This window comes from Aspergillus nomiae, assembly GCF_001204775.2.
Source record: "Aspergillus nomiae NRRL 13137 chromosome Unknown contig00018, whole genome shotgun sequence".
Lineage (NCBI taxonomy): Eukaryota > Fungi > Ascomycota > Eurotiomycetes > Eurotiales > Aspergillaceae > Aspergillus > Aspergillus nomiae.
Window position 1 is genome coordinate 1,856 of NW_015378073.1, and position 16,640 is coordinate 18,495.

Here is a 16,640-nt window from a genome sequence, read left to right on the forward strand (position 1 = left end):
CCAGATAGCCCCCTGCTTATTGTTATATTCTTCTCCTTCCAGTGAAGACACTTTGCTGGAACGTTGAGTAAGTGTTATCCACCATGTCATAGCCTAGTACAGCGCTGATAGTGGGTGGTAGGCAGTACGATCTGGATCTTTATTGAACTTTGCTTCTCCACCTGTCTTGTCGATACGAATAGCGTTACAGTAAATATTTTTCGAAAGCCGAATCCGAGAACCGTATCCTACCGGAAAACTCGACCATCCAAAATGATGCACCTGTTCAAAAGACTTGTCGCCCGTGGCGATGAAAAAAGCAACGATGATAGACTTACTCCGGCCATGGTCGATCTTTTGATCGCTCTTCTAGTTCTCGTTCTAGTCGGTATTACCCTGGTTGGTGCCCTTCTTGTTTTGCGTCGTAAGCGCCAAAATCGGAAGCGATCCGAACTCCCGGTCCATAACGGTCAGTGCACGACTCATCACCGCAGCCTCACGATTTCTGCGCCGCCATATTCCAAGACCGAATCCGTTCTCGTCTACGATGAGAAGAGGAGGCTCATGGAGAACTCGTCGAGCCCTCCACCTAGCCCAGTCCCGGAGATCCGCATTACGTTCCCCGAGGAGGAGGATGAATCTGGAAAGCGCAAATCTGGACGCATGGTGGTTGTGAGAATTAGCGATGCTGGCGGCGTGGGACTGGAGCCATGCCATGACGAACTGCCGCCATATCAGTCCAGTGATGCGGAGCGTTTCCAATCCTTGGATATTGAGCGCATGGGCGGACTTAAGGAGAAAGAGGATGTAAAAAGATGGTCTTAAACGAACCGCTGATAACTAGATACCAGCGGCCGTCTATTCTATCTGTGATACCCCTTCCATCCTCTTCCTCTTCGACGATTTCAAAAGGCATGACGATATTCCGGCGAAGATTTTTCTATTTCTTATATAGCGCCACTTGCGTTTCGTTGTATCTTCGTGACTTGCACATACGCGGACTGATATCTCCCGTCTGACCCCTGCACTACTGATCTTCGGCGATTTGGAGTTTCACTCTTGTCTCGTGGGGCCATATTCGCCTGGCCCACCCGAAGACGGAACTATAAGGCATACCTCAGCTGAATTGTGTATAGCAAAGGGCTGTTGGTTTAATTCTCAAGTTCTTTCCCTCCCTCCCTATTTTTATCAACAATCATTTTACCAAAGGCGTTCATTTCTTGTGCTTGGTCACTTAGATCCTTTCACCCTGCCACGTCACTAGGGTTGGAAAGACGTTACGCACATGTTTGTTGGATTATCTTTCGATTTCATTCTCCTTCGAGGGGATTCTTTTCTTTTCTCCCACTGGCCTTTTTGTCTTTGTTTTTTCAACGTTCTATTCTACTATCCTACCATCATCGTCCCGGCAATTCTCGGTTTGCCTTTAGGGTGTCTTACAACTGGATAATGTATGTAACTAGTCTGACAACGTATTGTACCACTATTGTGTGGGCCTCAATGGATGCGTTCATTCATTCAGATTGCGATGTCTCCGTTCTTGCTCTATAATATTCCAATGATTCGCCGCCAGGTGGCCCTAGGTCATGCTAAGAATGCGCACCAAATCTCTACTTGTAGACTATGGGAACTATAGAATTACCGCAACCAGTAAACAGTTGTCCCAATTCGGAGGTGCCCCACCAACCTTCAGGGTTCTGGATGTTCCGAACCGTGCCGGCCAATGGTAGTAAGGGATTTCCCAAGTTGGCGTCCCGAAAGCGCCGAGTGCCCGACGTCACGGGGGAAAGATTTGGGATGTGCGAAAGGGCTCGTTGTATCGTGCGCGTCCCGGCCCCGAGTCTCATCTCTCGGGCTTTTGCGAAAGCAACTTGCAATTCTTACTTATTCGTGCCCATGTTACATGTCTGCGATTGAGTCCTTGGGGTGATCATGTCTGCTCAGTGATCCAATTCACCACGAGGCCGTCCACAGCTTTGAAAATTTTGGACCGCCAGAAAGACGACTAAGGGATAGCCACACCTTCCCCACTCCCTTTTCAATTTCAATGTGTCCAGTTTCAATTTCTAAAATTCTTTGACACCCCTATCTTACATCAGCTTCTGCGTGAGAAAACGCTACACCTACCGACTTGTTCACCCGCAGCGCCCGGTTGCGCTGCCGTGAAAGGCAACTCACTTCCTGGTCGCTTTAGATGAATACGGCCTCAACAGACTCGGTAACCTCCTACCCGTGATGGCATCCGGATCAAGTCTGGGGTCGGGATCTGATAGACCCGACCTCAGTGGCTTTCAGACCACCGCGTCGCCCCAACGGCCATCGGAACGCAACGATATGCAGAAAGCCCCGGTACCGAAGGCACTGACAGGGAGGCAGTCCCGGCCAGGGAATGGGAACAATGGGCAAGAGAGTGTCGATGATGGCTTGGAACGGGACTTCAAACTCAGGCACTTGGGCTCACTTGGTGTGCTTGGCTGGATACTGTGAGCTTGTCTTTCAATGGTCGCAGGCGTTCTTTCATCTTAGAGCTGAAATTTCTAATGCGGGATAATGAACTACAGGCTCCTCCATGTTGTCGGAATCTTTTTCTTTACCAAGGGGTTTTTGCTGACTCGGATGGTCTTGGAGAACAAGTCGTCTTGCGATGTACTTCCGTTCGGAGATGCATCATCGCATTCGGCAGTGGGCAAGAAAAACGAAGGATGTTGGCACCATAAGTCGTTCGAGAAGGCCATTGTGATTGTCGTAGATGCTTTGAGGTACGATTTTACCGTCCCATTCGTGGCAACAGCAGAGGATGAAACTTCCCAATTGTTCCACGATAATATACCCGTCTTGTACGAAACTGCCGTCAATACTCCAGAACACGCTTTCTTATTGCCTTTCATTGCGGATCCGCCTACCACGACGCTCCAGCGCCTCAAAGGATTGACAACTGGGACCTTGCCGACTTTCGTAGATGCAGGCTCTAACTTCGCTGGCACGGCAATCGATGAGGACAACCTAGTCGCTCAGCTGCGTACCGCAGGAAAGAATCTGGTGCACCTCGGCGATGATACCTGGCATAGTCTATTCCCTGACTACTTTGATCCCGAACTGACGCGGCCATTCGATTCTTTCAATGTGTGGGATTTGCACACGGTTGACAATGGCGTAAATGATCATTTGTTCCCCCTCTTACACCCGAAGAACGCCACAAAATGGGATGTTATATTTGGTCATTACCTCGGGGTTGATCATGCCGGCCACCGTTATGGTCCCAACCATCCAGCCATGGGTGCAAAGTTGAGGCAAATGGATCAGGTCATCCGGGATCTCATTGCAAAGGTTGATGACAACACTCTGTTGGTTGTCATGGGTGACCATGGTATGGATTCGAAAGGTGATCATGGAGGTGAATCGAATGACGAAGTGGACGCTGCTCTATGGATGTATTCGAAGAGAAAGTTCTTTGGTCGCACCAGCCCCGATACTGTCGTGCCACCGAAGACTGCGCGCGAGCGATCTGTTCCTCAGATCGACCTTGTGCCGACGCTGTCATTGCTTCTCGGGTTGCCGATCCCTTTCAACAACCTTGGATCACCAATTGAGGAGGCTTTCGCAGGACCCGGGGGAAAGGATTGGAAGAATCTGGTTGCTGTCAATCGTTTGACATCTGCTCAAATTAAGAGGTATCAGCACGAGTACGCAATCACGCGGGGGGCTGATGATGGCCGAGAGTTCCGGTCGTTAAACTTCTGGGAGACAGCGGAAGATGCCTGGCAAAAGTCCTCAAAGCGCGGCAAGTCGAATACCGAGGCCATGCAGTCCGTCTACCAGTCATATAGGGAATACCAGCGCCACACGCTCGATATATGTCGTGCATTGTGGGCTAAATTTGATGTCCCGAGCATGATACAGGGTGTGGGAATACTCTTCGCAGGACTTGTCCTGTTGGTATTTTATGCTCGTGGTATGAGATCAGACCGCACAGAGCTCACAACGCCACTCCTTTCTGCTGTTGGAGTAAGTTCCGGCTTGGGCGCTGTGGTCGGTGGTTGTTTGACATTCGGTGGTCTGGCAGATATGCCGATAACAGAATCATCCGCTTTATGGGCCGCCGTCGGGAGTATACTTGGCGCGTCATGGGTGATTTTCGTGAAGCCTGGCCATTTGAGCTTGCCTGTCCCCAACTCCTTGTGGGGTTGGCTCGCTGTAATGTTCACCATGACTCAGTCGGTCGGTTTCGCTTCCAATTCCTACACCATCTGGGAAGATGAGATTCTGTTGTTTTTCCTTTCCACTTTTGGTGTTGTTGCTGGCGTATCTTCGATGCGCCAAAAGTCGACAGCCGACAGGGTCTTGGGAGTCTATCACTCAATACTATTTGTCATCTTAGGAAGAGTAGCATCGTTCTCTCGCCTCTGTCGTGAGGAGCAGATGCCGTTCTGTCGTTCGACCTATTATGCATCCGCAACATCCTCTACATCTGCCCCGTGGCAACTCGCCATACCTTTCCTCGTCACTCTCATTCTACCCGCAGTTATAAAGTCATTCTACGCCGGGTCGAAGTCTTACGAAGGATCTGCTACTTTGTGGGTCGGGTATGGCTTTCGGCTAGGGCTGTTTTTGACTGCTATCTTCTGGATGCTCGAAGGTGCGGATGATGGTGAATGGCTGTCTTTGAGCAAGGAAACACTGAAGTCGATTCGAGTGCTTCTCGCTCAGCTTATTCTTGGCCTTGCCTTTGCTGCTGGTACAACGGCTTTCATATACTCGAAGCCGTGCGTTAGCATCAGCGTTACACAAGGCACTGCTGACTCCGAGAATAAATCCAAGTCAACTTCCTCTCCATCGCAGCCGGGAAGGACAACCGTCACTATTTTGGGCTTCGGCAACATCTATGGGACGCGGTTCTTCCTTCTTGTCGTCAATTTCTGCTTAGCCATTGTTCTGATGCAGAAACCTATGGGCCAAGGTACCATGGGTCTGCTGCTGTGGCAAATATTATCTTTGCTTGAAATCCTTGACACAAATGCACTGGTATTGGGTAACTCAGCCATTGGACCAATTGTTCTGGCGCTTCTCGGTTCCTTCTACTTTTTCAAGACAGGCCACCAAGCAGTTTTGAGCAGCATACAGTGGGAAACTGCCTTTATACCCCTCTCCTCAGTCAAGTACCCCTGGTCTCCGATCCTAGTGGTTCTGAACACCTTTGGTCCCCAAATTCTCACAGCTGTTGCTGTTCCTCTCACCGTTCTCTGGAAGCGGCCTTTGCAGCTTCATGACCAGTCAAGGTCTACCTCGTCGAAGCCCAACAACCCTGCCACTAAGATCCTCTCAGACGTAGTGCAGGCGGCTTGCACTTATATACTCTACTTCGCCACCATCAATCTCGCAACTACGATGTGGGCCGGCCATTTACGCCGCCACCTCATGCTCTACCGCATTTTCAGCCCTCGTTTCATGATGGGCGCCGCCGCCCTAGGTGTTGTGGACATTGTCCTCATCTTATTCTCCGTGGCTGGCGTCCGCTGGAGCATGCTGAGTGTGGGCGAAATTTTCGGATGGTAAGCCGTGCAAGCGAACCCAAGCACTGGTTCTACATTGAGGCAGGGCACTCTGAGAAAGGAAAGAGAACAAAACACGAACAGAAAAATTTTCCCAGCCGAAAGACTTTTCACAGACGGCCTCGCCTCGCATATATCACACCACATATCATGCTGTCCTCGCCGATTTGAGGTCGACACTAGACCGGCCTCCGCGAGGACCTTGTTCCTTGTATGTATTAATCATTTAGTTATGTATATTCTTTTGACGTGGACCGGGGACGGTTACATAGGACTGGGGGGGGGATGGGTTGCTGTTCTACTTCTGTATTTTTGATTCCTAATATCTGAACGATGTACTGATATATTGACCGAAACAAAAAATTAATAAAATGACGTTCAAATCATTCTATATCTCATGGTTGTCGAGCTGGAACCAAACAGTTCTACTGTTGTATTGCATTTGTTTATATGGGCATACCATGGATCAGGGGCATTCGAGAAAATGGTAAATAATAAGGCAATAATAGTGGTCTGTACTCGAGACTAGTGATTGAACGAATTGATAGAAGTGGTAGCGATGATATATATATATGTTATCAACCCTCCACGGGAGCGATCAGAAAGAGGCTATTTCAGATTTCCCCTTTTCTTATAGTGAAAAAGAGATTCCGCCGTTTCCAACTCTTCTACAGTACATGGTAGACATTGGTAATGAAACCCTGAGTGCCAACCAACAACAATCGAAACTCTATCAAGAAATTTTTATTTCCCGCTGCCAGCAGCTGCCAGTGCTTGTTTTATGTCCATAGCAACGCATATTTTTCCCCTACCACCGTATGGAGCCTCGGAGGAAGTGCAATAAATTCATACTGGATCCAGTACCCAAGAGAATCACACCAGTAAAGGGTTGAGATTGAGTGGGGATTGTAACAAAACGAGATAACTTTTTTTTGGCACAGAAAGACAAAGGGGTATTGACACAGGCTGAATAACTGGAAATGTACATTAATCCATCATGGTAAAGAAGTCATAAATGAGAATATAGGTAGAGTGTCATGGCGGTCTTCCTTCCCTCTCTTTTCCCGCCACCCTTTACTTTCGTTCATCCTACACCGAACATTGCCAGATCAAGAGCTCCATGTAGTACTTCAACCTCAAAGTAGACAGTAAAAGTTCTTTCACCGTCCCCATCGAGAGAAATCCAAGTTTTGGAGGATATTGGCATCCGCAGACGCATTCCAGTCGGTAGCAAAATCTGACTGTGCCGGGGCACTACGTGATGGCAGTTCTTCGGAGAATATGTTAGCCTTCGTGTTGCGACGTTGGCCTGGATAAGCGCCCTCTGCGGTATCAGAGGTCTGAGTCTGGGAACTTAAGGCTCGCTCCCGAAGTCTTTTGATCTCTCGTAACCGGTTTCGCCATGAGGAGATATGTTCGCCTCCCTGACTGTTCCAGACTAGCGAAAATACCGACGCATTTAGCGCAAGAAAGCGTACAAAGGCAGCCAGATTCTTTCCAGAGATTATCTTGGGCGTGGCAGCAGGTGATATCTCTGGAAAGCCGGGTTTACTCATTACCTGGACGTGGTAAAAGAGATTCTCGTAGCCTTCCGGGTCCATGTTTGCAGGCTCAAACCCAGTCGCGATACGGCTCACAGGACTAATAACGATATTCACGAAATTGAACTGTGAGGGTATTGTATCAAAGTTGAACGGAATGTTTGACCGATTGAAAATGATGTTGACAAAATCATTCCCTATGTGGCGTTTCTTGTTGATGCAGGAAGGGTCGTTGTCGAAATTGGTAGGCATCATTGTCACTACATGATACACGATTTCCGTGACTCGGTCACGCCAGGCGTAAGTAGATTCTCCGTCTATATCAGGGTGCAAACCCTGTGTATTGAATTGAGCACCTCTGAGAGGAACTTTCGTTCCAAGTCTTGACAAAAAGTACTCGTAGTCGGGACTACCACTGGTATTGGAAAGAATATCCGCCTCTGTTGTCTGACCATCATCAATGTAGATGACGCCGATCTTGTGTCCATCCACGATATCATTCCGGTCGAAGGTGCTGAGCGCCCGACGGGTGATGTCATCCTCGGGCAGGGGAATTGGCTGCATCGCAGTAGGTGTAGGGAAGGCCGTAGTTGTTAGCTGAAGCATGACGTGACTAGGAAGGACAGCGGTGCGCATGCCATCACCATGCAGATGAGCATCGGGTGTTGGAGGAACCTGATGTGGGAGGACAGGAGCAGTCCGTTGCTGGTACATAGCATAAGTGGTTCCTGATGCCTGCCTCTTCGTGATTTGAGTTAGGCCGGACACTCCAGCTATTTCCACAGTGACTATGCTCATGCCCACCACCCATGACTTCTTTGATACAGGGCCATCCGCCGGGGTCGGGGGAAATGTTGCATATGGAATAGTCTCGCCCAAATCGGTAAAAGCAACTCTTTGCATCAAGTCAAGAAAAACTTGACTCTGTTCTTCGACCATTTCTTTTCCGTGTTCATCCCTAAATATAAGCCTGCTGGTGATCCAGTTGACATGCTTCGCCCGGTCTTGTAACTTCAACGATAGGAACCAAAACACCATAACGTGGTGCGTCAGAGTATAAATATATCTTGACATTCCGTCCTGAAGGGATGGGTCCGACATCTCAGCAGGAAGAGCAGCCGTCTCTCGCACGCCACTTCCGAGTTTCGCGGACATCTGAGGGTTCCGGTTTGTTGACTCCGAAGCTTTGAAGCGCTGTTCTCTAGAAGTCTGTAGAAAGCGAATGCAGATGCCGAAGACAGTACGAATCTCTTCTTCTCGCAGATTGATATAAACGTCAGGTAATCGTGCGAGTAATGCAAGGAATTCCAGGATATGTACTGCGAGGTTGGCCAGTGTGATCACTTTAGACATCTTGTCAAGGATTCCGTTCAATGATTTTGTCACAGAAAGTGGGATTTCATGACAGCAGACGGAAAGGGCGTGAATGCATCCACGAGAAGTACCCCCCCAGGATCCAATGATACCCATCATAAACGAACGCACAAGTTCGTCTTCTTCGCTTTTAGCGAAGAACTCATGATAGCCAATTAGTACGCACAAGGTATCGAATATATATCCCGCTACATCAGTCTTTTTCACGCCAGTCAATGCTGGGGGTTCACGGAAGGAATCGTTCTTGACCTGGTCACACAGTATGCTACGCAACAGCTTGACTTGAGGAACCGCATTATTAAAGAAATCTCTGTTGCGAAGCTGTGGTGCTAGATGAGTGAGAACGTAGCTGTAAATATCCCAGTTGGTATCGCGATGCAACAGCGAGATGACAGTTTCTAACCACATGTTGGCTTTCAATGCAACCTTTTGCGCTGAATCCGATTCTAGATGATGGGATGTGTCGGATGTTGTATAAGCATATACAAACGGGCTTGATTCATCGGGCGGTTGTTCAGGAAGCACCTGGGAGGATGTATATGTCCAGACTGGTGGTGTCAACTTTGACGCACGTAGAGGGATGCCTGCATTTCGCCCAGAAGACTTTGAGGAAATACTAGCACTGTCTTTTGTTGACAGTTTACCGGAAATCGATGGCCGTTGGTTATCATTATCTGCACTGTAGTCTCCTGTGTGGTCATCGGCAGTAGTGTGTGGCTTGGGCCCGGAATCAGCATTTCGAGCAGAAACATTCATCAAAAAGTCATTCTCAGAAACAGACAGGACTGCGATAGACCCTGAAGAGTCACACCGGAGCCTAAATAACACCTTGAGCACTGTTAAGCGAGAGTCTACTGGTCTCTCCGAGGCTTGAGCTATCTTCAGTAGCGCCTCGAAAACCAGAATTGCTTTGCTCGCTGATAAGTTCAAAGAACGAAGAAACACCTTGACCAAGCCAACGGAACAAACGTTGGCTAAAGATGACTCCAACATGCTGCCAATCGAGGGTGAATGCGGGGAGACTAATGTTGGCGACTCCGCGCCATGTGGTCCGTCTTTGCTCAGATCCTTGTTCATTGGCGAACCGAGAGTGTCTACTAAAAATACGAAGGAAGTTTCGTCGTCAACAAGGATAGAAGTGTCGACAACAAATGATACGAGTGACTCCAGGAACAAAATGTCATCCTCCTCAGAGAAGTTTTCCAGCATGGAATTAAGAAGCCCGTGCGCTCGAAATTGTGACAAATTCTCGTAGTTCGTGAAAGCCTCCTTCACCGTATCCAAAGCTAGGATGCGAATCTCTGATGGCTTAGTGCGAGATCGAACGAAACAGCGGATCAACCTCTGACAATGCCGTATCCAATCAGGGTTCTCAGGGAAGCAAAGCTTTTCACCCCTCACTGTATTCAGGATAAGCTCAGCCTGGGGAGGCTCTACATGTTGACAGACATTCATCAGGAAACGTGTGGCTTCCAGCCTTTGCTGTCGGTTCATGCGCTCCCAAACTGTCTCTAAAGCGGAGGCGATTTGAATAATGTTGGCTAAAATGCTGGGCCTTGTATCATCCAACACACTCGCTCTTGGGTATGAGAGCTGTGAACTGGAGCTTGACGCTGAGCACTCTCCAGAGTCCTCAACGGCTCTGAGCGAACATGAGACGATTATGTTGATAAAAACCGACCAGTCTCTTTCTAGAGCCACGTGGGAAAACTCGCCCTCAAGAACATTCAGGCACAGGTCCAAAACGTCTGCTTCTAGCTTGCCATCATCCTTCTTTAGGACAACTAATAGAGAGTCCATCAACTGCTCAAATTGAAGCCGAGGCATGCCATCCTGACCATACGCACGGATAAGATCAGTAAATACGTGGACGCTTCCACGTAGAATGTTCAGGCTTCGCCCTTGCTCTTCGGAAGATCCAAATAAAAACCCATAGAGACTATTCACCATTTCATCCTGCCTCCTTGACCTTGCGAGATTACGCACGGTCCGTGACGTGGGGCCAGACAACGACTTGACCGAGGCATAGATGTTGCATAGCACCTCTAGCATTGGAACGAAGCTCTCATCCGGAACGTCCGAATAGAGGATTATAGCCTCAAACACAGCCAAAGAGTTTTTGATGTCGGCTGCAACGCTTGTCTTCTTACAGAGAATAAAGAGCTGATCTAGCAACGATCGAACCTCTTCACTATTTGGGGGTTTCCTTTGTAGAGTGATTAAGTCAACAGCAAACTGCAGCAAGTCATCCAGGACTGTATCATCATAGACCAGTCCATTAGGTTTCGAGACTTTGGCTTTTCTCGCTTTTAGTCGAGCGGTTGAAACCAGTTCATAGAGCGGGACCACACATGACGAGATGATTGGAATAATGGATGAAGAAGCGAAATCTAATTTCCTTCCATGATCGGAAAGGGAGATCAGCGAGACCACACGCGCAGGCACTACGTCGGACTCCGAGGGACATGATATCAACTCAAAGAGCGCTCTTCTTGCAGCTGGAGATAGGTCTTGGCGCGCTGCGATAGCTCCATTAACAAGGAGCCACTTCTCCGGGCTTCCGGGGAGGTCGCATGATGAATCAGATGAGAGCCTGCCTCCCACAGAGCTAGAGATTGCTCGGAAGTAAACCAGTGAAGTGACTTTGACACCTGCTCTGCCTCGTCGATCGCATGAGCTAAGTTTTGTTTCTGAGCCAAGCTCCTTATAGACGTCTCGAAATCTGGCGCACCAGAAGCGTCTGAAGAGCTGGAAACAACACTGCCGCGATGCATTGATTCAAGCCCAAGAGAAATCCAGCTATTCCTATGTCCATCCGACGCCTGCGACAATGTATCACTGTTCTCTCTCACTGAGATTGGCGAAAGCGATTTTGAACGGGCAACGCCTAATGATCTAAAAACGTCTGCGAAACTAGATGTTGCGTGTTTATAATTGGAAGGTGATGAAGCATCGTCAGAAGACATACGTCCTAGTGGACGGAAGTATGGATATAGGCCTAAGTCAACCGATTTTATACCTGAAGATCAATGAATCAGCAAGAGCAAGAACCTGACCGGAGTTCACACTTTACAATATCCAGCTGACCAATCCCAACTGTGACATCACTCAAGTACATAAGGCGGAAGTTTACGTACCATTGACAGATCACATGAAGATGTTCACAACATCAGGAGACCTGGTAGGAACATGAAGCTTGACCCTGATAAGGCGGATAGCAGGTTGGAATGGTCTGTGTCTTAATTGAATAAGCACAATTCTATACCAAGAGAGGGCCCCGAGTGAAGTAAGAACAAGCACAGCTTTTTATAGTCAAGTCAAAGAAACATCCTTAAAAAGACATGGAAGCGCACAGAATTAGAGATAGTAGGTTATCTCCAGAACGAAAGTGTGCCAAGACACCTTTCCCCTCCAAGCATCCATGATGATGATCTGGCGGAGACTCGGATACGATTAATCCGTGAAATCACCTGATGGGCAGAATCACCCCGCGGACATGTTGCTCACCGCCTGGAAACTGCAAAGCAACCCGCCAAACAAACTGCCCGTCCTGGAATGAAGCTCACAGCTTTTTTTCTTAAAGCGTTCACAAAAGGGTGGTTTCTGAGGATTCTACCCACATTACGATATATATCTCTCTTGCACATTTAAATTAGTTCTCTTTTTCTCTCATACGACCTCACTGGCTACATATCCGCTATTACGCATACTTATCCCCGCTTCAATATGGCTGACAACCTTGGAGCTGTTGCGCAGCTTCTAGAAGCAAGCTTGGACCCGAGGCAAAATAAGCAAGGTAAGCCCAGAATCTTTTCATGCTGTCTATTTTCTTATGAACGCCCAATGGCTGATCTTATTAGCCGAACTTGCTCTGCGTCAGGAAGAACAAAAGCCCGGCTATTCCTTGCAGCTCCTTCAAATCACGGCGTCCGGTTCCTATCCCTACAATACCCGTCTCGCCAGTGCACTTTGCTTCAAAAATTTTATCAAGCGAAACTACACAGACGAAGATGGAAATTATAAGCTTCAACTCGATGAGGTGACGACCATAAAGCAGGAACTGATCAGCTTGATGATCTCGGTTCCTGCGGGCATACAGTCTCAGTTGGGAGAAGCTGTGAGTGTGATCGCCGATAGTGACTTCTGGGAGCGATGGGATACTCTAGTGGATGTAAGCTTTCATTGTACAAAAGCAGCGTATGTTTACCTCCCTCTATTGACACTCGCAGGATCTCGTCTCAAGACTCCAACCGAAAAACCCTGCAGTCAACAACGGTGTCCTGCAAGTTGCCCATTCTATCTTCAAGCGATGGAGGCCCCTGTTCCGATCCGATGATCTTTATAGAGAGATCAATCACGTTCTAGATAAATTCGGAAACCCTTTCTTGGCTCTCTTTGAGGTATGACTATTAAAATCGCGCCTCGGTTCGATTGAGCAGGGCTATGAGAAATATCAACGGTGGTTACTAATACGTATCCTCCTATACAGGGCCTCGACTCATATCTCGAAGAACACAAGACCAATAAGGACAACCTTGTCCAGGGATTCACACAATTCAACTTGATGATCAAACTTCTGTATGATCTTTCTTGCCACGACCTTCCTCCGATGTTCGAAGAGCAAATTTCAGGGATAGCTACTCTTCTGCTCAAGTACCTCACGTACGACAACCAGCTGCTTCATACCGATGACGACACCGAGGCTGGCCAATTAGAATTTGTGCGGGCTGGAATCTTTGAAGTCCTGACACTCTGGGTACAAAAGTATATGGATGAGTTCAAGCCTCATGTCGAACAGTTTGTGGGTAGTTCTTGGAGCTTCTTGGCTACAATCGGCCAAGAAACAAAGTACGACATTTTGGTTAGCAGGGCACTCCAGTTCCTGACTTCAATTGCGGGTATGCCTGAACAGGCCGCTTTTTTCCAAGATGAGAACACTTTGAGCCAAGTTATTGAAAAGGTCATTCTGCCCAACGTGAGTCTGCGTGAGTCAGATGAGGAGCTATTTGAGGATGAACCCATTGAGTTTATCAGACGAGACCTTGAAGGATCAGATAGCGAGACAAGACGACGTGCTGCCACCGATTTCCTGAGGAAGTTGGCCGAGAAATTCGAAAGCTCCGTAACAAAGGTTGTTCTGCATTACACCGAAGGCCACCTTGCTCAATACACCAGCGATCCGGCTTCCAACTGGAAGGCTAAGGATACCGCAACTTACCTCTTCTCTGCCATTGCAGCAAAGGGTGTTGCTACCGCTAGCCACGGAGTGACTGCAACTAATTCGTTGGTCAGCATCACTGATTACCTCCAGAAACATCTTGCTGCAGATCTAGTGGCTGGAGATGATGTGAATCCCATTCTCAAAGTCGATGCGATCAAATACTTGTATACTTTCAGGAGCATCATCACTAAAGAGCAATGGCAAGAAGTGCTTCCTCTAGTGGTCAATCACCTGGGCTCCTCGAACTACGTGGTCTACAGTTATGCAGCAATTGCTGTTGAAAGAGCACTCTACCTTACAGATAACCAGGGTCAGCCAATCATTGCGCCCAACACAATTACGCCTCTGGCCAAGGATTTATTAGAGCACATCTTTGCGTTGATCCAGAAGGATCCGGCCCCCGAAAAAGTGCAGGAGAACGAGTTCCTGATGAAATGTGCTATGCGGGTACTCATTGTTATCAAGGAGGACGTCGTACCCCATACAGACTCTGTTTTGCAAAATTTGATCAACATCACCGAGGTCATCAGCAGGAACCCGAGCAACCCAAGATTCTACTACTTCCACTTTGAAGCTCTGGGTGCCTTTATCAGGTACTTCGGCCCCGAAAACTCCTCTAGCACTATGCATTTGCTGACAATCATAGATTTGCTGCCCCGGCGAATCCCGATAAGCTTGAGCAAGCTTTATATCCTCCCTTCGCCGGAGTACTCCAAGGCGATGTGCAAGGTAAGGATGACTATAACTCGGCCATCACTTGGTTCTTAAGTACTGAGATATGTTTAGAATTCATGCCCTACATCTTCCAGCTCTTTGCGGCACTTCTCGAAGCCAACCCTTCGGGATCGCTGCCAAATTACTACCAGAATCTGGTTGCCCCTATCCTGATGCCTGTCATGTGGGAGTCGAAAGGCAACATCCCTGCGCTCGTGCGACTCCTCTCGTCTATCATTGCCCGCGGTTCTCAATTTATCCTGGAGAACCAACAGCTTTCGAATGTCTTGGGTATCTTCCAGAAACTGCTTTCCACTAAGGCGAATGAAAGTTATGGTTTTGACTTATTAGAGTCCGTTGTTGCCAATTTCCCTCCGTAAGTTAACTGCCATAAGGGTTCGACTTCTTTCAGGCCCATTAACATTACCACAGAAACGCGCTGGAGCAGTACTTCATCTCGATCATGCAAGTCATTCTTACTCGCCTCCAGAATTCGAAGACAGAAAATCTCACTGGCAGATTTGTCCGATTCTACCATTTCATTTCTGCCCATGATGAGAAGGGCTACAGCGCCGATTTCTTCATTCAGGTCACAGATAAAGTGCAATCTGAGTACGTGGGCCCCGAGAAAGTTGTTTTTTGATACCTTCACCATACTGACTTTATCAAGCCTGTTCACTCCGATCTATCTGAACATAATTCTCCCTGACACGCAGAAGCTTGCTCGTCCGCTGGATCGCAAAACTGCAGTGCTGTCATTCACCAAGACGCTTGCTAATTCCGATGCCTTTGCGACCCGGTACAAGAAGGGGTGGGGCTTTACATGTGAAGCCTTGCTTAAACTTCTTGAACTCCCTCCCCTCCCAGCGAGCAAGGACGACATTATCGCTGAACATGATGTTGAAGATATGGCATTCGGTGTAGGGTTCACGGCTCTGAACACCGTACGCCCACAGACCAAGGACCCGTGGCCGGAGACCGGAGGCGACCTTAAGGCTTGGGTTGGCCAATATCTGAAGGAAGCCGACAAGAAGTCTAATGGACGGATCTCTGGGTTTGCACAGGAGCGTCTAAGCGACGAAGCCAAGACAGTCCTCGGCAGCTACATTGGCTGAAGTGGAGCAAGTCTTAGGTAGTCTCTGAGGAATTATTGTTACCCTGCCCTAAGGTAGTCAGTCGGTACCGGCCGTATAACAGCCCGGGAAAACTAGCCTTGATACCTCAAAGCAAAAAAGAGAAAGTTTTTTAAAAAAGAGGGAAAAGACCGAATATGCCTTTACGAAATGTTATTAGATGAAACAAAGCTCTCCCTCGCTCTTCTATATGCGAGATTATTCTTTACAATACCGTCCTGTTGACTGTGAATATCGATTTTTACCTCGTAGACTAACGATGAGTAGAAAGGTCTGACATAAGGAGGATATCTATAAGTCTGTAGGCCGTGCCGTCATAATATTGATAAATCATTTGACCTGCACCTAGTTTGGCGGGGCGTGCTTTGACGAGACATCGCCGACCAGCTCCTGATGGCCTTCTTCACCATCACGATCCTCCTGCTCTTGCACTTCCTCCTGACCCTTCCCCAGTTCGCGATACTTTCTCCGGCTCTTCTTCACCTTACTAGCCTTCTTCTTCCGAGCACGATCAGCTTTGATCGCCGCACGGCTCTGGTCTCCTTTCTCTGCCTGCTCCACTTTATCGGCGAGAATTTGTCGCGCGATCTTCTCATTCTGGGAACGGGAGCGAGTGGCTTGTGATTTCACCACGAGACCGGTAGGTTTGTGGATGAGTTGAACGGCAGAGTTGGTTTTATTCTACCGATTGCGATTAGCCAATACCGATTTAGATGAGAGATTGAGTCAATGGCGTACAATCTTTTGACCTCCAGGGCCAGTGCCCTTGAGATATGAAATGGTCAGATCGGCATCGTCAATTTTTAGCCGGGGCGGTAATGGCTTATCGGTAAGATGAAAGGTGGTTGTGAAGGGTCTAAGAGGGGCGATGGGTTTGGTATATGGGACGAGATTACGCGGGACGAGGGTTCGTAGTAGTAGCATGGTTCATGATGGCTACTGTTTTGGCATTCTGCGAGAGGTTCCAGTATTACCATATTACAATACATACACTTCGAGATTTCGGCCAGAACTGCAGCGAATTCGCAGACGAACTAGTCCCATTACGATTTAGTGTGATACCAGCACGCAGGATACGAGTACGAGAGGACATTGATGCCTCAGGCAGCAGAGGACAATCCACAGCGAA

General features: G+C 48.2%; 5 protein-coding genes across 5 annotated transcripts; 3 read left to right on the forward strand and 2 right to left on the reverse strand.

Annotated features, from left to right (window-relative positions):
- Positions 1-252: 252 nt before the first annotated feature.
- Positions 253-804, forward strand: ANOM_001352 (uncharacterized protein; the record flags this gene model as incomplete). The annotated part of the gene is made up of 1 exon (XM_015546609.1): positions 253-804. One exon carries the CDS (start codon positions 253-255, stop codon positions 802-804), a length of 552 nt encoding a protein of 183 aa, XP_015411119.1.
- A 1,410-nt stretch (positions 805-2,214) lies between these two features.
- ANOM_001353 (mannose-ethanolamine phosphotransferase GPI13) lies at positions 2,215-5,532 on the forward strand (the record flags this gene model as incomplete). The annotated part of the gene is made up of 2 exons (XM_015546610.1): positions 2,215-2,462; positions 2,541-5,532. 2 exons carry the CDS (start codon positions 2,215-2,217, stop codon positions 5,530-5,532), a joined length of 3,240 nt encoding a protein of 1,079 aa, XP_015411120.1.
- Positions 5,533-6,688: 1,156 nt separating this feature from the next.
- ANOM_001354 (putative GTPase activating protein (Tsc2)) lies at positions 6,689-11,217 on the reverse strand (the record flags this gene model as incomplete). Its single annotated transcript, XM_015546611.1, has 2 exons — positions 6,689-10,833; positions 10,920-11,217. 2 exons carry the CDS (start codon positions 11,215-11,217, stop codon positions 6,689-6,691), a joined length of 4,443 nt encoding a protein of 1,480 aa, XP_015411115.1.
- A 952-nt stretch (positions 11,218-12,169) lies between these two features.
- On the forward strand, positions 12,170-15,493 carry ANOM_001355 (putative chromosome segregation protein Cse1; the record flags this gene model as incomplete). The annotated part of the gene is made up of 8 exons (XM_015546612.1): positions 12,170-12,239; positions 12,304-12,614; positions 12,673-12,843; positions 12,933-14,257; positions 14,311-14,393; positions 14,451-14,754; positions 14,811-14,990; positions 15,049-15,493. The coding sequence occupies 8 exons, from the start codon at positions 12,170-12,172 to the stop codon at positions 15,491-15,493; spliced, it is 2,889 nt and encodes a 962-aa protein (XP_015411116.1).
- A 283-nt stretch (positions 15,494-15,776) lies between these two features.
- On the reverse strand, positions 15,777-16,435 carry ANOM_001356 (peptide chain release factor family protein; the record flags this gene model as incomplete). Its single annotated transcript, XM_015546613.1, has 2 exons — positions 15,777-16,192; positions 16,250-16,435. 2 exons carry the CDS (start codon positions 16,433-16,435, stop codon positions 15,857-15,859), a joined length of 522 nt encoding a protein of 173 aa, XP_015411117.1. The 3' UTR covers positions 15,777-15,856.
- Between the last annotated feature and the right edge of the window lie 205 nt (positions 16,436-16,640).